Genomic DNA, 21,381 nt, shown 5'->3' with positions numbered 1-21,381 from the left:
CTGGAACAGGCTGCCCAGAGGGGTTGTGGAGTCTCCTTCTCTAGAGACATTCAACATCCACCATGGACACATTCCTGTGTAACCTGCTGTGGGTGGCCTGCCTTAGCAGGGTGGTTGGACTGGATGATCTCCAGAGCTCCCTTCCAAGCCTAATGATTCTGTCATTTCTATCCCACCATCAAACACATAAAGAAGAGCCCAGAAGCACTCCAGAGATCTGGCAAATTCATCTCCCCTGTGACACCTTACAGAAATAAACCTTTAATGCATTGGCAAGTGCTCTTTAACATCTCTCCTGGGTGGAGGGTATGCCCTGAACCTAGTCATCCCCAGTTTTAATAGGTTCCTTTAGGCTCTATTGTGAAACAAATATGTAGCACTTACTCAGACTCACAGCCTTGTAATCTAGTTGTAAATAGTCATGAAAGATTTGTTAAGCTTTTTATGCTACTCTGACTTTGGGAATAAACATTCGGGGGATGTGGACAGATGAACATGAAAACCTGCTGCAACATGACAGCTGAATTAAAGATTCAGAAGACACCCCTTTGTAGCTCACTCCTGGAGCTGTGCTCCTTCCCCTTGTCTTCACTGAACTTTGCAATTAGCTCAGGAAAAAGGGTCTTGTAGTAAAACTGTTCAAAGTTATCTCTGTTTCTACACACAACTCTCACTCTGTGCTTTACATAAATTATTTTGTGCTTGAAGTAACTTGAAAAGGGGAAATTATTATTACTTATCTGCCTGACTCACGTAGTCTTAAACATGGAGAAGGACATTCATTAAAGGTTCCTACTTTGAAATTATGTCTTCCATTACTTTTTCCCCATAAGACTATTCTCACTAGGCTATGAGACCCTTGTATTTTGGGGTTTTAATTGTTTTGCACTGATTGTTGTTTGAGCATGAGAAAATGCTGACAATGCAAATTTAGCAAACTAGGCTGCAATACAGCACATCAAATTCAAATTGGTCTGGGTAGCTGCTACCCGATGCCTAGGTGGAAAGTACTGATATAGAATACATGTTTTCCCTTAATTTCCTTCTGAAATGTCAATCACTTGAATGAACTTGTATTGTTTCAGTAAGAGGAAACTTCTTGCAAGATATTGAGCACGCTTCAGAAGAACTCTGTGTTTAGGCTGGATTACCCAAAGATCTGCATGCTTTCTAGAAGCATGTCATACATCTGCACCTTTTGTGTCTACCAAGCAAGTTGGGGGTATTTCCAACTAATATTTCAGTAGATCAGGTGTTAAAAAACTTAAAAGCAGAATCAAAGTACTTTAATTCTCTTCAATTTCACAGAAGAAAAAGGACGGGAAGAGGGAAGGAAAATAAACTGAGCCAGTACCGGCTCTTGGTCTTAAGCATTCTTAAAGAATCTGTAACATGGTCTTAATCAATCTGTGGTGCCAAGACCGGGAGAAGCCTTGTGCCATGAGAAGTCCTGATGACAGGTCTTCTTCACCCCACTTGGTTATTGGTTATTCAGCCACACTTGTACCACACATAAGCAGAAGACTCTGCAACTGCTCCAAGAAATGTGTAGTCTAAGCAGGGGTGATGGTAAAAAAGTTTATGCAAGTACAAAGAATGCATTTAAATGAAATATAAAGCTTTTATGAAATTAAACTGGCACTTTCTTTGCTATAACACAAATGGTGACCCTCTAAAGATAATGCCTTCTTTATTGGCAACTGTACTACCTCATGTATGTTTTTATTTCTTCAGCAATAAGAGGAACATCAACTTCAGGCTAAAAGAACATCATACTTCCTCTTTTCCTAGATAATTTTTCCAATTGTGTGACCCTATTCCTGCCAGCCAAACTGCCACTGGGATATTTGTCACAATATGTCATCTTGTATGAAAACTAGACACTGGTGTAGGTGGCTCCTGCATTATATTTCTAACACCAGCCAACTGTCCTTGCACAGGTCAGGATCCTTCATTTCCAGCGGACTGTGTTATGAGGCATGAATTCTCATATGAAATGGTTCCAAACACATCTTTAGTCCATTAATAATTTGTGCCAGGTACATTACAGTTGACTAAAGCACTGCAGGCTTCTAAGAACTCCAACAAATGGTCATATCTGCACCCCTCTGTCAGGACAGGGACTCTGTGCATGTGCTGACTTCATTCACATCTTGGTTGAGGACCATAATGCAAAACTGAGGTCGAATCATACTGCAAGCCAGTAACAGCATGGTTGTTGAAATGGTCCTGAAGTCAGTTTTGCACTGTGACCTGTCCTTTATGTTACAAGATATTAGTGCAGAATATTTATAAGGTACCTCAGGAACCAAATTTTCACAAGATATAAATTGCAGCATCGTATCTTGAAAACCAACTGTGCAAAAGAGCAGAGTGACCAGGCAAGCAGATGGTTAGTGATTTTCATGTTCTACACAGGTCTGCTATAAAGGGTCCTGAATCTGCCTGTAGGTATGTCCGATTTTACTGTCCTTACCATAGTGAGGTACCATCTAAGCTAAATACAATGGGCCAGGGCTCCATGTGCAAGAGCGCAGGAGCTTGTGTTCATGCAGCTAAACTCTTCTCACAAACAAAGGTGGTCTTCGTCATCCTGCCTGCCAGATACAAAAACCCCACAATGCAGGCGCATTTGTGGGAGACTACTATTTAGGATGACTCAAATGTATGGTGGGGAACGTGCTAGGTGTTAAACAAATCCATGATCACACTGCTGCTCTGGCTGTTTGGTTTGCTCGCATACATCTACAGTCTTACACTCCTATCGCTACTGACATGGGGTGCAGAAGTGAAGAGATGCAAGAGTCTTAGAATAGAATCATATAATGGTTTAGAACCATTTGGTTTGGAAAGGACCCTTAAGATCATTGTGTCCAACCGTTAACACTACCACTACCAAACCCACCAGTAAACCATGCCCCTAAGCACCACATCCACATGTCTTTTAAATACCTCCAGGGACAGTGACTCCACTGCTTCCCTGGGCAGCCTATTCCAATGCTGAACAACCCTTTTGGGAAGACATTTTTCCTAATGTCCAGTCAACAAGCCAAGTCTTCAAACAAGTTAGGAGTGGAGCCACAAATGAAACAGGCATTGTGATCCCATCCATGTTATCAAGAGCAGGCTATGCTGCTAGAGAGCCTTCTTGTTTGAGTATGTTCAAGAGGGTTTGCTACAGCTCTGAGCTGTGCCTTCAGGGCTTGCCTTCACCTTACATCCAGTCATTTGAAACTAGACTCAAAGAGATAAGATTCCTGATCTTGGCATTTAAACTTCTAAGCTTAGTCTAGATGCTGCTTTTTGTCTCTTTCTGCAGCCAAATTTATGTAAGATGGTAGTCAATGCCTGGATTTATATCTGTGCTTTGTCAAGAACTGTACTAATGGCGAATCGGTAGCATCTACTAATCTGTTCTCTCTGCCACATATAGGTTATCCATATAGATCCACCAAGCCCAGGACTTTGATTCATCTCATATGTTCACTCAATGAATAATGGCCTTTAATTAAAAAAATATATCCATCCACCTAAGATGCCTGGTGACTAATAAAGGCCCTCAGGAGAAGTCTAACTGGCTAGACACAACAGAGTCTAGGGAAACATTCAAAGACAGTATGGATCAAATGACATCTCTAATCAAATGATCATTAGCAGAAGCACTTTGTGTCCTCTTGCAGATCCTGACAGATCACTGTCCTTTACCCAGCTAACACACTCTATTAATCTTATTCAAGAAACTATGTTTCACAGCAGGCTTTAAAACTAGGGCGACTCAGAACTTGTCAACTCGTAAGGAAAGCACAGCATACTTATTTGGTAAGGTGATATTTCTAAAGACTGGAAAAGTACAACAAAGCAAGTAAATGCCTTTTTCCACTGTGGCATTAGCATGAGACTGCATGCCCCGTTTTCCCAAGAAGATTCCTAAAAGCCAAGCTTACAGCTCAATTTAATATCATGCAATCCAATGGAAGGCTGTAGAAAACTACCTACAAAGGCATATATTTCTTCCGTGTACTGTCCTTTGTCCATAACCCTCCCATGCTCACAAGTAACCCTCTCACACCCAGTCTTTTAACAGCACTGGTGCGGACTAACATGCAAAGCATTACAGGTAAGCACCACAACCTCCTCTATGGATCAAGCTATGATCAAGTCTTTGTGACTACTTAAGAAAGTAACCCATCAAACAGCAGTATTGAGACTGAAGTGCTTGCTTCCATGAAAGTTAAACAAGTATCCCTCTTGCACCCTTATCTGTTGTCCAGTGAGATGTTCATAAATACGGGTTGAAGTAAGGAAAGGAAGGTTCCGAGCATGCATGTGATAATATAAAGCCGATTATGAAATTTACTTTTTATCAGTACTTAAACACTTTAAGACATAATTCTGAGTCAGAGAAAACACAGAATTTTTCAACAAGAGGAATCTGCCTAAGCTCCTGGTGGAGAATGGTGCCCCATATGTAGGTTCTGTTTGAGTACAGACCAAGCAGAAAATAGCAAGTATTGCAAGTGTCTTTGCATTTATCTGACTTCCAGGACAACAGTGTTCCTATGAGCTTTCAACCTGTTCAGATTACTAGTAGCTCTACACACTCAGAGTCATATTGAAAATCTTCTTGGCAAACAGGAGCACATATCAAGACAGAAGAGTGAATGACTAGAAATAAACTTCCATAGGGTCCCACAGGGCACTGCATACAATACCAAGAGGTATCAGTAGTTGCTGGACCATAAAGAAGGAACAGAGGAAAGGATCTGGGCCTCCAGGATCCTTAAATGAGTAGAAAAGTATATGTAAAGTGGGTCAAAATATCAAAAATACCAAAACTTATTGAATAAAGTTATCCCGTGCCTCTTGAGACTTACATTAAATAAAAATAACACTCACCCTTTGACCTGGTACACCAGGGATTCCAGGCTTGCCTTCCAGACCAGGCTCACCCTTTGAAAGTGAAAAGTTTTAGAAAGTTAACTGAGAAAGAAAAACTAATGAACTATTTTACCGTTTCCTAGCTGGTTTGTGCTACCATTACCGCATGGCTACCTAGACAGCTCTTACCTGTTGTGTTGTCCTGTGAGCAGAAGAGAATAAGAAAACAGGATAGAGAAATGTGACAATACCCTGATGATTAAACACAGAGCACACAACTGTATTTAAATTACACAATTAAAACCAGTTTTACCTAGATAATGCATCTTCACAATGCCATCAATTTTACAAAACCAAAACAATAGCGAAACACAACAAACCATTCAAAGGTGAGGAAATACAGAGTATTTGCAAATGAGGTAGCAGTGGCAGTCTGAACTGAGATATCCTGTAGAGTTGGGTTATAAAGTCAAAAATTCTATAACTAGAATAAGCTACAATTAAGTCAAAAGTAAGAATGTTGGCATGTCTAAAGTGTTGCAAAATGTGTGTTGAAACGTAAGCACACATACCCAATTCTTGGTTTTCATCCACAGAATATTTTAGCCAGGCCCTTGTGGCATAAAGACAGCCCCTTTTACAGCAACCGTTCTCTGACCTTCATTACATGATAGCTTACAAGTTAATGATTATAGTGCTTCTCTGAGGTGTGCTGAATGTCCATACGGCTCTTCAGGATGTTAGAAAAGCAACCAGGGTCTGCATAAGAACAGCCTTGAGGCAAAGTCTGCCCACATCATAGAATAATAGAATGATGTCCTGGGTACCACCTCCATATGTTCAGAGTGGTCATCCACAGCAGGAGACCTTCTCAAATCAGTGAAGAGAACAGGAGATTGGGGCACTGTTTAGATCTTCGTGCCTGAATAATGTATAAGGTGGTGAGGCACTTGAATGGGTTGCCCAAAGAAGTGGTAAGTGCTCCATCCCTGGCAGTGTTCAAGGCCAAGTTGGTCAGAGCCTTGAGCAACACGGTCTAGCGAGGCATCCCTGCCCATGGCAGGGGGGTTGGAACTGGATGATCTTAAGGTCCTTTCCAACCCAAACCAGTCTGCGATTCTATGATTTTGCAAGTATGCCTCATACCAGGCTGAATTTCAGTTTATGGGAATTGCAAGCAGCAAGAAAAACAACTTACTGGAGGTCCAGGAAGTCCGGGTTGGCCTTGTGGTCCTCGTGGCCCAGGCATTCCCTGCAGAAATGGGTTTTTTTAAACAGTGTTAATATATCTGTGTGAAAAGTAATATGGGCATATTAGTCATGTTGGCCATCACGCAAGACCTATATCACTCCTTTCCTCACAGGTCCTAAGAACCAGTGCAGAGACCAGCTGGTTTTCTCCTTACTCCTTCAGCTACTTGAACTATCAGCACTCATTAGACTGCACAGACTGAGCCACCCACACTCAGCAGGCATTTATCCATAACTGGCTGTTTGATTTTCAAAGGTAGTAACTCTACCGAAGACTCGAAGTTATCCTGGACATTCCAACAAAACACTCTGGGTTGGGGTTTGGTGCTGGAGAAAAGCAATTCTTGCAAAAATAGCATCCACAGGCATTTCCCCTGAGCCAGCACAGCTGTGAAGGGCTTTAAAGTATCATTTATATGATGTATGTCACTATATTAAATAACAGTTAAATACAAATTATGCACCTATTAACACAAAATCAAAATGTAAATGTATTTTGTTTGTATGTAGGAGAAACAGATTGAAGCAACATGTGTCTTGCCCCTATTTGAGTGCTCAGGTTCAGAGACAAACTCGTGTAAAACTCAAATATAGTTTGACTTTCGTATTAACACTTCCCTAGACTTAAAGAATTGTGTAGCTGACACTCCAATTTGAATCTAACATGAATGAGAAGTACAACACATCTGTAAAGGATATTGTCCTTTTTCCTTTTCTGTTTATTTTCTCCATTGTAAATGGTAAAACTTCTTGATGGTCTGACAATGTTTCTATCCACCTCAACTTTGACATATTATTTGAAATCAAAATCAAATCTAGCAGTCAACTGAACTACATACAAGTATCTTCACAATGGAAAAATAGATATTGAATCTCTCTTACTTGCTCTCCTTTTAGGCCTTCAGTATGCACCTGCAATAAAAATGCAGAGTCATAAAGGATAAAAGGAGGAAAGACAACACAGAAGGTGCCAGAGGTATGATGATTCCCCACAGTGTATTTTCCTCTCCTCACCATTCCCTTGAGATGCACACTAACTTCTACAGCTCTTCAAATCTTTCTGCAGGCTGCTTACTATTTAAACAGCTCAGACTGACACAAGGTTTGCTCACCCAGTTACTATGAAGTGATTTGTGTGGCTGCCTAAACAGTAAGATCTTAATTCAGTATCTCATCAGTATAAGTAAGTTAGTAAATTCTTATTTTAAATTATAAAGATGTATTGAATGCAGAAAGCATCATGTAAATACCAGGCTGACTTTGGTTATGGTGCATGCTAAGGTTGTTCTCCCGCAACCTGGAATGTTAGGCTCATTTTCAAGTTTTATGCATATCTTTCACAGTCTCTTGGTAATTACTCTGATATCACCAATCTCACATTTAAGCTGGGCAGTAAAAGGCTCTTACTCAAACAGGGATTTTTTCAGAGCCCTCTCTTTCTCTCTCATTTGCTTTCTACCATATTCTGGGCAAGGAAATGACCTGCTGCCTTTTTCATGATTACCAGGGATCTTCTCATTCTTATCTTAAGCACCCAGTCCTTCTTTGGCACAGTGCTGCAGTTAATGTTGCTGCTATCATCATCCCTTTAATGTTTTCTACCAATAGCCTAAGGGTGCTTTTTCCTAATTTTTATCCTTTTTTTTTTTAATGTAAAATGGATATTTCCCAACCAGCCCCTGCAGAGCTCAGTTCGAGACCTCTCCGTGGTAAATCTTCTTTCTCTTAGAGATGACCTCTTCATACAGGCAATACTAACCTCTGGACATGTCTATGTCCCTGACATCAGGGAAGGAATTACTGAAGGCAGAGGGATGTACAAAGTCATGTAAATCAACTCCTCTCTTCTATTTTCTCTGTTTTCTTTTTTGTCCATATCTTTGGTCTCCTGATTTCAGTACATCAGGTCCTAGTTGCCTCATATTCCACCAGGACTTTTTAAGATAAAAGCCAAGGAGAGATCATTCCCTCTCATCAGATATCACCTTTTGCTTCTCCCATCCTAACTCTCACATCCAGCCCACGACAAATGCACTCAGTAATTCAATTCAACTCTGCACTTTGATTTGCTTTTATAACTTTCACAGGCTCTATTTTCCAAAGGCCACTAGGCATCAACTCAACAACAGTCCTGGAAACCACACAGTCCTGTCACACTATTGCTCTCTCTGATGCACTCAAGGCAATGCTTTCATTGCCTCTTCAAGTCCTGATCTTCACATTTTAAAATCTCCCAAAGTTGTGGCGTTGCATCTCCTTTTTGGAACATTAAAGAATATCTCTCATGTAATAAATTCCTCACACTCCCAACTTTCACGTTCTCTTCTCATGCAATAACGCCAACAATGTTTGAGAAAGCTAATAACCAAGAAGTAAATTCTTACGAAAGAGCCAGGCAATCCTGGAGGTCCTGGTTCACCCTGCAGGGAAACACAAAAGAAAGGAAAAAACATACCATAACACAGCACATGACATTACACAGTACATAACACAAACCAAAAGCAAACCTCTGAGAGTATTTTCCAACTGCTGTTGTACATTTTTATTTCCAATTCCATCCTGTAATTAATAGACATGAACATGCAATCCCAATTAACTCTGTTTTCTCTGCCCTGTAGATAAATGCATGTGGGAACTTGTTGTGTTCTCTGTTACTGTGATGTTTTACATCGATTTGACTGACTTAAAATGAATGATGCACTGGATGCACCATACCACTAAATTCAAGCTTCAAAAGTCCTATAATTGGTCTACATATACGACACAGACAAACCTGACTGATGCTCACATCCCTAACAGACTGCAGGATGGATATTTAGGGCCCAAAATGCTTTTTTTTGTTAATGACCAAAATATCTTTGCAAAAAGAAAATAAGGTGAAAATGGTACCATTTTCCCTCAAGTCATTTTATAGAGCAGAATCATACTATAACTGTCCGCAGGACACTGAGATGCTATACCCTCTTTACATGATGTATTGCCATCCAGGCTATCAATTTGTTCCAGCCCATTTTTCTCCAGCAGTGTTCATCATTTATAATGCTGCAAGACTAAGCATCCAGAAGGTATATTCTTTACATTAGATACAAACTCATGCAAAAATCATCATAGAGCTTCCTTTTATGCTCTATTTATTCATTACTCATATAGGTCTCTGAATGACCCAGCATATCTTTCATGCTCTTTCTTCTTTCATGCTCTTTCCTTTAAAGGCAAGTTTAATTACTATTTGCTATTTATTCTAAAGAGAGTCCATACTATGCCAGAAGGACTGGAGACATGAATCAGCGGCACTGAAAGTCATAGAGCAGGGAGCTCAACATCTTCTGGAAGCGCCAAATGCAGCCACTTAAAAGATAAGGATGAAGTGTTATGAAGTCAAGACTGATCTCTACTGCCCCATCCATGGCAGTGTTCAAGGCCAAGTTGGACGGGGCTTAGAGCAACCTCGTCTAGTGGAAGGTGTGCCTGCCCATGGCAGGGGATTGGAAGGAGATGATCTTTAATGTCCATTTCAACCCAAATCATTCTATAAACCTATTATTCTATGAAGCGGGAATGCCTTTCCATTCATGCCAAAGAAATAGGTAGGAAATACCAAAACCACAGTGTCACCTCTAGCAAAGAGGGAAACATAAGGCTAACCTGGAGACTCTAACAACTCCATAAAATAAGGAGGTCAGAATTGCTGCTGAGAGCTGTGAATTATTATTTTGCAGGTAAGAAAGCTGGGCTCATTTAATTGGCTCTTTCTGAGTCAATTCCACACTTCCTGGGTCAAAAAGATGACATCTACACAAAACCATATTGTCATTTCCACCCACTTTTCTCAAGTAAGGGAGATTTCTTGAGCCAAACTACTCGCTACTTCCTTCTACTACTATGACAGCTAAAGTAAGAGCAGAGGAACTATGACCAGACACAATTTGACATTCACTTATACCTATTTCACACTGAAGCAACATCAGAAACACGGTGTTTACATTTAAACGAATACAAGCTTCACTTCTACACAAATGAGACAAATATTAGACCAACATCCCTGATATTTCTGGCACTGGCGGACCAAGAAGCAACTACCAAAAGTGTGTCCAAATCTCTCTTGGGCATCCCATTCCAACTCACCTTTTCTCCTTTGGTCCCACTGGTACCTGGAGGGCCTGGGCTGCCAGCAGGGCCCTAAAACAGGTAAAATGGAGAGAATAATGTCCATTTTACATAATGCAGGTCATCAGTTGCCATTCCCTTAAAACACAAGAGAAACATAAGGCTGCATATTTGGGTATCATCAGCACAAACAGTTATGTCCCATTGCGCTAGGGAAGAAGCTAGTACAACACACAAGGCTGCTTTGGCACTGCTGTGTAGAGAGGAAGGAGAATAATGATGGAGATGCCCCAGCAGCCACGATAGTAGCAATCCAATTTCAGCCAGTTCAGGAGGATTGCAGTTCAGGGAGTACATCAGTGTCAAACACAACTTTTTCAATAAAATTTAGGCATGAAGATTAGCTCACTGCTGGGTGCCTAGACATGAAAAAGGCAGAAGAAGCTTGAGAAAAACCCGACTTCTGTAATAGGGTGCCACTTGGAGAAATCGATCCTTAGAAGTAATAAACTATCAGCATCCACCTTCACATCCCTCTGCAATTTCTCACTTCATCCACATTTGGTGCAAGTAGAAACCAGTACTATAAACAATGTAATGGGCATAGGGAGCATAGTTCATTGTGATTCCAGTGCATCTAGCACCGGAAAACACTTCCATCTTATAAAGACAGTGATAAACACTAACTAGACAAATGCTTTTCATTATAGGATAAACTGTGGCTGAGAAACAGAGCAGAGAGAAAGCGATGATTAACTGCCAAATCCCCTGTGGAGAAGCAGAACATTTAGTGCAAAAATGTCTATCACAGAGAGGAAGATGCAGATTTAACAAAGATTAAGACTGTTAATGACACTATACCTTGCCATCTAAATACGAAGGATGTGTCTGATATGGAAACAAAAACACTTCCCAACAGAATCAAGTTGAAACTCGGCTGCTAAAAGAGCAAGTGTAAGGCGCTCAGCAGCACATGGTTGCAAAGCACATTCAGGTCAGACCTCAGCAGATGCTTTGCTGGATCAACTACCTGAAGACAAACTGTACTGAGGATTCAACATGCAGCTCTTCCATCTCTGCAACTGCAAAAATGTGCCTCCAAACGATCCTTCCCAGAGAGGGAAATAACATGGGCAGCATGAATAAGGTGCAGAACCAGCAGCCTGAAGGCTTCAGGCTCAAAGGTATCAATGATTAACTGCATGGCTTATGGCAAATCACTTTTTAGTCTCTGCTTCTTATTCTGTCCATTGCTATTTAGACCAGAAGACCCTTGGGAGTGAAGGATGCCTCTCATTAACTATCATACCCTGAGTAATGAAAACAGTCTTGTGGCATCTGCAGATAGTTTCAGACAAAACATTATCTGCTTAATCAGCAGAAATGTATCGATCTTTTAGACCATTTTCTGGTTTCAACTCATCTTAAAAATGTAAATAGTTTCAAGCCTTTCTAATTGAAAACAAACCAAATATATTAAATCCAGTTGTCTCCCTTTCATGTTGTGGAAAGGAAAAAAGTTTATAAAAATCAGGCTCAAACAACTGAATTTTTGTATGTTCTTCCTTATGTTTTTAATGAAAATTCAGACAAACATCTAAATTATCAGTTTTGAAGAACTGGCATTTCCTTGAAGTGTATATTGCATTACAATTTAAAAGCAAACAAAAAACCTGTGCTAACAAAGATCCTTAGAATAAAGAGCACAAAAACTACCAGTGCAGCAGGGTCCTGCCCTGGCTCAGCAGCCACCCAGGATAAATCACAGTTTTAGAGTCAATTTCCACTCATTTCAAAGAAAAGCCTCCAGTTGCAGAGCAAAGCCTCCAGAGCATTTGCTACGTACCTGTCTTCCCTCCAGACCTGGCTTTCCAGGGAACCCATCTAGGCCTCGCTCTCCCTGGGAAAAGAAGAGAAAGAACCTCTATAACTGAAATTCGTGCTGTTAAAGTTACCGTTCTTCAAGAGGTGTCTGTGTTATTCGCTCCAAGTGTAAGGAATAAGGAGAGAAACTCAAGCCAGCCGAATTGAGAAAATGACTAAAGTCCCCACATCTGTACTACGAAGAGTTGCTGCAGCTAGAAGCTATTGTATGCTATAGCTTTCCATGCCATCATCCTTACGCTGCCTGATGAGGTGAATTCATGTAAACTGGACAAAGGGCACAAGGAGAACATCAGCTCTTACAAAAATAATGAATCCACAATCGAGCAATAGCTCATTTTTATCCAGTTAAGGAAAACCTTTCATTTCTCACCCTTGCTTTCTGTAACCTGGGGAACAATTAATCCATTCCTATATGTCTCCAGAGTTGGACAGTCCACAAAGTCCACAGGAAATATATTCTACCACTTTATTTTCAATACCTGAAGATATGCTTTTTTCCCCATGTAACTAAACCTGACTTTTGCTTGCTGCAGTTTCAGGGTAGTATGTCATTCCCTAACCTCCCGTAGAGAACAGACTGTTCCCTTCATCTTTACAAAGGCCTTTTGCGTATTTGAAGTCTTACAAAATTCTCCCTTCAAACCTTTCCAGTCTAAACAACCTCAGTGCTTCCAACTTTTCTTCATGGGCACATTTTTCAGACCTCTGATGACCTTTATTGCTTCCATTTGTGCACTGTCCACCTTTTCCACATCTTCCCACTGTAGCTAGGTGCCTGGAACTGGACACAGCTGAGGCTGACTTTGAACAGAAAGATTATTTCATGTTTTATAGAGTATTCTCCTATTTACATCCAGGATAATGTTTACTATACCCCAAATCCCCTTCCAGCAGGACAGCTCCTTGATAAGTTGTTCCCAATCTGTAGGAGTATGCCATTCTCCTGTAAGTATGAAGCATCCTGCAGTTCCACATTCAAGCTGAATATATACCATATTTTAAAATCCAGGGCCTTAATAGAGATAATGACCAGGTTAATAACATACTTCTGCTGAAATTCATTTCTCTCTGATTGTGGCCTTTGCCCATTCTAGCCATTTTAGGTTAAATCTCTTTGAAATAGGGACTTTCCCTGTAAAAGGGTTAAACCCCTGTAAGATGTAACACTGATTTTACTTGTATCCTGCACACACAGTTGAATATAAATTATCTAATACACACAGTACCACTGTTAACATAAATATGCATGTAAAAAATGCTACAAGTACAAGCAGTGACAGCAAAATATTAGCTTTACTTTTTTCATGTTTCGGTCATTTTAATTCTTATTACTGTCCTCCTGGATCCCTGTTAGACCTCTTTTATTGTCTGCAAACCCACACTTACAGCACTGGGTTTAATTAGCTCCTTTTGAAAACTACATTGATCAGCAAATTAGAAATGGTTTTGTAAATCAATTTCTTTTTCCCCTTTAGAAAAATCAATCAGTATTGTAACGCAAACGTTATTTCAAAGAATGATATTAGTGGGAGCTGTACCCTACAGAAAGTGGATGAAAACCAGTGTCAGACATTCAGATCTACTTGCTTTTCGAGTGATAGTTTCCATATTAATGTTTCCTTTGCACTGACTGAATGACGAGTATCCCGACTTTCAGTAAGCAACAGTCTGGTAGATTGCTGACAAAATGGGAAGTGTATTCCCAGGAGACATTTTAACATCAACACACTGCAGAAAGGAATAATTCACACATGCTGTTTTAGCTGCCAAAACAGAAGAGTGCTAGTGTTCTTAGTGCTAGTAATGGGGGCAGGGAAAGGCAAACGTGTTATTTATATGAATGTATACAATAAAGTGAAAACACTCCAAATAACTGTGATTTCAGTTTCTTCTTCAGAAAAAGCTGTCATTATAAATATTTTTTATTATTATTTTCTTCAATCTTAAAAAAAAAAAAGAAAAAGCTATTTAGAGAATGTTTGGGGGGTTTTGTGGTTTTTTTGGGGGGAGGGTTGGGTTATTTTTTTTTGTGGATTTGTTAAAAAATAAATCAAACACAACAAAAGTTTTATTCTCCAATTTTCACTTTAAGACTCCATTTCCTTTTCCTGTACTCTATGGGGTTTTTTTCTGGTGTTAACCAGTAAGCAACCAGGGAAAATCCCAGTTCCACAGAAACTTCAGTTCTGTTTTCTAACCTCTAACAGTTAGAAAGTGTAATGATTTACTGGAAAAATGGTTCCCCAAGAGTCTGAAGGTTCCTGGGAGAAACTGATGGAGAGCAACCCCACTGCATGGAGGGATCTGGCAGCAGCAGACCAGCCTTGCTGCCTCCTTACGTGAGCTCTTCTCCAATACAACAGACAAGGATTTACAAGATGGACACATGTTTAAGCAGCAAAAGCAATGCCCTGTGTCATGCTGAACTGCTGTACGTGCCTAAATTAACATGCCAAGTATCACATACGTAGATGGCTTATCTTGGCAGCCAAGTGCATCATGCTTATTTCTGTCCTGGAGTCTGCTGTATGCAAAGGGACATGAGATATCACTCATATTGTGCAGTGGCTCCCCTAAAGTGCAGGTATAACTGATACTACTGGATTTGGGAACCTATAAAACCTCAATATTTATATCTGAGTTCCCAGGATATAAGAATGCAGCAGCAAGAGGTATTATGGGATATTTAGCCTTTTTTTGATACGAGGGTGCAGATTTGATATACCAATACTCAGTGCATAGGCCAGTGCTCTCATCTAATATAATAAACACTCTTCTCCTCAGGCACAAAGAAACATAGGTTGTGTAGGTGTCAGTATTCAAGTTACAGACTGAAGAGCAGACAAGGAAATATTTGGCCTGTCGAATTTACACCCACTGCTTTCACAGTAGTACTGGCTGGTAGAAGTTAAAGCAACGGCAGCGGGTGCTCCAAGACCATCATTAAAGCCGGGAAAAATCAAAGTACAATTGTTGTAGCAGAGATTTGGCTGCTCCCAGGAAAAAAAAAAAAATAGAAAGGGAACTCTAATTGTGCATATCCTTTTAATGAAACAAACCCTAATTCATTTCTTCCTCACTTTAATCTTCCTCTAGCTTAGTCAGCTGCCTGCCCACACACAGCTCCAGCTTCCTTTCCCATCACAGTGATGTCAGAAAGATGGATTTTCTTCCGGGAGCCAAATATTCCAGCAGATTAGACAACCTCGCCTCCAGAAAAACAGTGGCTAGACACAACACACTGAGCCAGGCCTGCAAAGGCCTGAGGCAAAAGCAAGGGGAAGATAAAGTGCAAACCAGCTTTTCGCTCTAGCTGCGGCAGAGAGGATAGAGAATGCAAAACATGGTCATGGCTACTTCATCATAAATGGCAAAATGGGCACTGGGAACTGACATCTTGACACATGCTAAAGCAAAACACAGTATCTCACCCTAAGGGTCTAGTGATCATTTTTCCCAGTAGGCAAAAGCTTGGTGTGAATCTCTGGGTTTCTTCTCCAGAAGGAGGTGGAGAGTGAGAAATGGGAATAAGGCCATGCTAACAAACTAATAACTCCCTCCTTTGCACAGACACATGTAGCCAGACATCACTACAGACAGCTCGAACACAGGCAAAACTACCAGACCAGCACCGAGATATCAGGACCACCTTGAGGCACAAGCAAGACAGGACATTGCTCAGGGCTGCAGTAAGATGGGACATGCTGGATGGCAGTCATGGTCATCAGTAGCCAGTGGTCATCACAACTCTCAAGTGGTGCAGATAATGTGGACACCCCACTGTATCCCTCCCAGTTCCATACCTTCACTTCATTCATTCATTCCTCCACCCCTGGCTATACACTGACAAGAAGTCCCTAAATGTATGCTTGTCTCTATCCATAAAGCCCTCTTGCACTCCCATAGGAGGTCATTCCCAGATGGAAGCCAGAGGTGGAGCACAGTGAGGCAGCTCCATCATCCATCACCCTCCAAAGCTGCTGGCCTGGCAGCCAACCCCACCAAATGGGCAAAGGCCAAGAGCAGCCTGGTTTCTCCTCACATGCATCAGGAATACCTTGTCTCCTCGTGTTCCCTTTTCTCCTCTTTCTCCTTGTAGACCCTAAAAAGTAGAAAGAGATTATAAAGGTCAATCTAAGTAGAGGCATAGTTATCTCCTCTAATCAGGCACCAAATCACTGTTCATGTCTGCACAACCTATTGAAGTCAACCTCAGGGACATTTCCCATGTTGCCAGTTCTCAAAGTTGGCCCCAAGCATGGTCTAAGCAGACTTTAGAGCAGGGATGACCTGGGGGCCCAGGGACGTCTGTAATATTATATTGCCTGCAGACACAGGACCCTCCTGCCAACAGCAGTGTGGAGGGACAGGGAGCACACCACAGCTGCAGATGGCCTGGAAAACAACCAATGCTCTGCATTTTTCATGCTGCTCATAAACAATGAGGACTTTGGTAGAGGACAATGCTAATGGAAAAACCCGTTGTCTGAACAAGCAAGAATGCCCATTCCTGGTGGTTTTCAATGCAGTAGCTAAGCAGGCAGCAGGAACCTGGCAAATGCTAGATAATCCCTGTCCTGGAGGCTCAAGCACATCTTTGCACTGTGAATCCAATAGCAGTGTTCATTTGAAATGTAAAATTCATCTCCTCCCAGGTACACCAGAACCATTGCTGAGTCTTAGTTTGATGGAAGACAGCAACGCTAAGACAGGCAATGGACTCAATGGGCAGGAATAAGTTTCACCTTCCCTTGGCACAGCAAACACCTTGTATTTTACCTTTATTATAGCAACTGGGCAACCAACTAACAGCTATAGGCAGACGAATATGTTCAGTCAGTAGTGGCCTCTTTAAAACTGCCAAATCTTAAAATGATTCTTATTCTAATAATACATTTGTATTTAAACTTCAATTTATTTTACACTATAGTGAATACTTACCTCTAAGCTTATGAGAGCTACGTGTCTGGGTTTATTTGGCCACTAGGATGATTTACATAAATAAGATATTCAGATCTCAGGCCATGGTTGTCTGTGAGCAAACTCTGCACAGCCCTGTCCATCTCTAACAACCCAAACTGAGCTTATAGTTTCCCACACTGCGAAGAAATAACTCTGCTATTTCCGAAGAATAAATGGCAGGAGGTTTAAAAATATGACTCCTTTAATACATTAGTAACTATGGGGCCCATGTGTAGACTGAGTAGATTATTATTGCCTTGTTCCTCCCCAGCAGCCCAAGCCAAATGTCAGCATTATGGTAGAAATGGATAGGACCTTCAGTAATGATGCATCACAGAAGTGCTTTGCTTGTCACACAAAAAGGTGACTCAAGGAGCAGGAAGGAAATATTCTCATACCTTTGTCCATATATCTCATTAATATTGAAAGAGCTCTATCACATTGGCAGGTAATGACACCCCCATGTTCATTTCATCATCTTCAAGCTTAATACAAATTCAGCCTTAGACCATACAGGGAAACAGCATGCAGAAAGACATGGGAAAAGACAAAGTGCTCAAGCTCTTTTAAATACATTTGACCTCTTTGTAATGAGGTGTAAAACAAGCCTTGGCTGGTACACAGAAATCTTTCAGTGCATGAGCACATTCATGCATTGATGCGCATCATAGAAGAGTTTAGGTTGTAAGGGACTTTTAAAGTTCACCTAGTCCAATACCCCTGCATTAAGCAGGGACATCTCTAACTCGACCAGGTTGGTCAGTGGGCTTGAACACTGCCAGGGATGGGGCATCTACTGCCTCTCTGGGCAACCTGTTCCATTGTGTCACTATCCTCATAGTGAAGAATTTACTCTTATTATTTAATATAAATCTACCCTCTGTCATCTTAAATCCATTCTCTCCTGTCCTATCACTACATGCCCTTGTAAATAGTCCATCTCCAGGTTTCTTATAGGCCCCCTTTAGTCAATGGAATCTGCTCCAAAGTGTCCCTGGAGCCTTCTCTTCTCCATGCTGAACCAGACCAGCTCTCAGCCTGTCTCCAGAGCAGAGCTGCTCCAGCCCTCAGAGCACCTCTGTGGCCTCCTCCGGACCTGCTTCAACAGGCCCATGTCCTTCATATGTTGTTGCCCCAGAGCTGATCACAGTTCTCCAGGTGGGGTCTCACAAGAGTGCAGTAAAGGAGAAGGATTCCCTCCCTTGACCTGCTGCTCACAGTCTGGGGATGCAGCCCAGGACACAGTTGGTTTCTTGGCTGTGAGCGCACACTGACAGGTCATGTTAAGCTTCATCAACCAAAACCCCGAGTCCTTCTTCTCATGGCTCTCAATCCCTGCATCCTCCAGCCCATATTGATATCAGGGGGTGCCGTGACCCAGTCAGGTGCTTAAATCTCAGAAAATCCAATCAGCCTTTAAAGGCTGCCTCCGTAATTGCCATGGTGAGACCACAAGACAGAGATGTTAACTTGACAGAATTTGATTTATTTTGGTCTTGCTGTCTGTTCATTCAAGGCAGGTTTGTCTCCGAGCCTAAAGGCTATTCCCTGACAGTTTTGAAATACAATTGGAAACTTGCTGAGAGATAGGTTTTAGGGGGTTTTTTTGGCTTTATGATGGAGTTTTCAAGCACCATATAAACGGTGCATCAACACAGTGGAAGCATCACAAAATCACTGGCTGTTATCTCAATAATGAAATCATTTCTAGTGACATCTCTCTTCTGTCTACAGGTCTGTTATTTAAAGAAATCAGAAGAAAATGAAGTCAAGAAAATGTCTCTATTTGGACATAGTACAGAAAAGTGGTCAGACATACGCTATATTGCTTAATAATAATGATAAAGAAAAATGTAGCTGGAAAAAACACACTGAAGTCGTAGAGAAAGTTTACAGAGCATCAAGAAAGTGCCAAGAGCCATGACTTACCGGTGCACCCACGTAGCCTTTAATTCCTGGAGGACCCTGTTTCCCCTCAGATCCCTGGCAAGGAATTGAGATACAATAAAACACCAGAAACTGTCTCACATAACAAGAATAAAATCAGTTATTCAGAAATGTAAGTTGCATTTCTGGGCTCACAAGGGGCTGGTGAAGGTTCTCCACTGTCTTGATGCTAATACAGAGAGCTGGGTCTGACTTCCCAGCTACTTACCCAAAGTGATACCGCAATGTTTGCTTCTGTCCCCAGTGCTCAGACATTAGCAAGTTTTATCCTTCTGCTTTCAGTCTTGTCTGCAAAGGGAAACTGTCCCATGCAAGTTCCCCTACAGGTTATTTCAAAGGCTTTGGCCACATCAGTTGTCGCATGCCCATTGCATGCAGGGTGATTGAGCTCTGTCTTGGCTCCTGAACACAGTGATAATGGAACAAAGCACAGGCAAAACATTCGCTGCAAACTGCAGCAAAGGCTGTATCACAGCATAAATGAATCATAGACTTCAAAATATTGTATATTTTGAAGAATAAATGAAAAGAAACAGATCAGAATTATACTCTCCAATGTTTATTTTCCACATAAGTGAGAGAAATGAAAGAAGATCGGGTACATTTCAGCAGTCCTTCAGCTGGCTACACACTGACTTTGCCTGGAGAGACAGAGAGCACTCTCACTGTGTGCTTTTGTGTGTTTTACCATGCCTGAAAATGGCCTGGATCCTCAGCGGAACAGGCTCAGCCCTCAAAACCATCCTATGGAGACAGACTGGACCTGACAGGTTGGCCGCAAGAATGGGTTTGGCATCTCCTATCACCTGTGACTGATTCTTATCTCACTTCTCACCCAGTTAACTTCTGTATTGAGTGGCTGTAGTGGATAAAGCTTCAAAACAGATCAAGATTTTACTTTTAAATCACTTCTGCATTTCATATTAATAGATTTTTTTCTTCTTAAAAGGACAAAAAAGCAGACAAAAAAAAAAACCAACCACCAAACAACCAAATAAAAAGAGCCCCCAAGATACATTTGCAATGAATTATTAGCAGAACTGAGGCTTTTTTGTTCCAGTGTAGGTGCCCAGGAGGCTGGTCATGTCAAATCCCTATTTATACTCACATTAGTCCAAATGATAATCTCATTTGGAGCAGTTGTTAAGCACAGACCTGGCAGCCTGGCTGGTCTGTACTTAGCCAGTGTTCCACAGCTGCTTTAAGGAATGCATTGCCCATTGCCAAAACAGTCTCTCTTCCTTGGCCAGAGAGGACTTGTTAAAGCAGATGAACCTGTGCCCTGAAGCTTGTGAGTAGTTCACCAGCTTAGCTGTGAAGTGGCTGAACCTTTGTTAAGCATGGAAGCAAAGCACATTACAAACTTGGGGGGATTCACAACTCACAAACCAGTTAACAAGAGCTGGGTTTAAGCACAAGCAAAATTCTGGGGATCTCTACAACATCAGTTGCCTGAGGACCTGCAAGGTCAGGAAGTGGTATAAGTCCTCTAATGGCAGCAGGTATGCTCTTCCTTCAGCCTGCAGAAAAATACTACTATCAAAGAAGGTAAAACATATAGAGAAAGGCCTGAAGCAAGTTGTCAAAGTCCAACTCAGTACCATTACATAAAACATGGTAACACTCAGCAAAAGTCACAGATAGAGAAACTGGGTTTGCTGGATGAGAAGACTTGCTGATCCCACTCAAGGCGTGTGCTGAGATCATGTCTGGTAAACCAGAGAAGTGTGAGACATTCGAAGCAAACAAGAAGGGAATTTGTCAAAGTGAAACTCTTACCTAATACTTTAGATTTCAAAGCCTTGATGTTTTTTCCCCTCTGCCTCTGTTTTTTCTATCAAGTGCAGATAACTGTCAGTTCAGATGGGTATGTTACAGCTCTCTCAGTGCCACAGCACTGACAGCCACAGAAAATCTCATTAACCATTTACTAAAAATATGGGCGGAAAAAAAAAGGAAAAGATTGAATATTTGCTGTAGGATTTTACAGGCTAAAGGGCTTGGTCTCAAAACCTCAAGCTTTGTTTCACTGCTGTAATATGGTGAGGGACCTGAGCTGTGGCCTTTTTAATCTGGACCCACTTACTCAAATTAACCTGCCAGGTCTCACGTATTTATGTGGGAGCATTCTCCACTGACCAGTGGATATTTCTAGCCATCTCGGTCTGCAGTGACATCTTCTATAACCAGAAGCTCTAACACTGATTAGCACAAAGCTGACTGTTTCGACCTCTTTACTTCCATCAGCTCATAGCCAGCAAATTCATACATTCTTCTTGGTAAGCAACGAAGTTTACCCAGCAAATGGAAAAGAAAACAGAACAACAAACACACATCAAAAAACCCAAC

General features: G+C 41.3%; 1 protein-coding gene across 1 annotated transcript in view; it reads right to left on the bottom strand.

The window, feature by feature from the left end:
• Window positions 1-21,381, bottom strand: part of COL22A1 (collagen type XXII alpha 1 chain) — a 226,935-nt gene that overhangs the window by 83,269 nt on the left and 122,285 nt on the right. The window contains exons 15-22 of the mRNA XM_030505667.1: window positions 19,015-19,068; window positions 16,181-16,225; window positions 12,083-12,136; window positions 10,255-10,308; window positions 8,514-8,549; window positions 7,012-7,041; window positions 6,077-6,130; window positions 4,897-4,950 (exon numbers count right to left, since the gene is read on the bottom strand). Coding sequence (XP_030361527.1) covers window positions 4,897-4,950; window positions 6,077-6,130; window positions 7,012-7,041; window positions 8,514-8,549; window positions 10,255-10,308; window positions 12,083-12,136; window positions 16,181-16,225; window positions 19,015-19,068 — 381 coding nt within the window. The remainder of the gene's footprint in view (window positions 1-4,896; window positions 4,951-6,076; window positions 6,131-7,011; window positions 7,042-8,513; window positions 8,550-10,254; window positions 10,309-12,082; window positions 12,137-16,180; window positions 16,226-19,014; window positions 19,069-21,381) is intronic.

This window comes from Strigops habroptila, chromosome 1 (assembly GCF_004027225.2).
Source record: "Strigops habroptila isolate Jane chromosome 1, bStrHab1.2.pri, whole genome shotgun sequence".
Taxonomy (NCBI): Eukaryota; Metazoa; Chordata; class Aves; order Psittaciformes; family Psittacidae; genus Strigops; species Strigops habroptila.
This window is presented reverse-complemented; position numbering and strand designations above follow the sequence as displayed.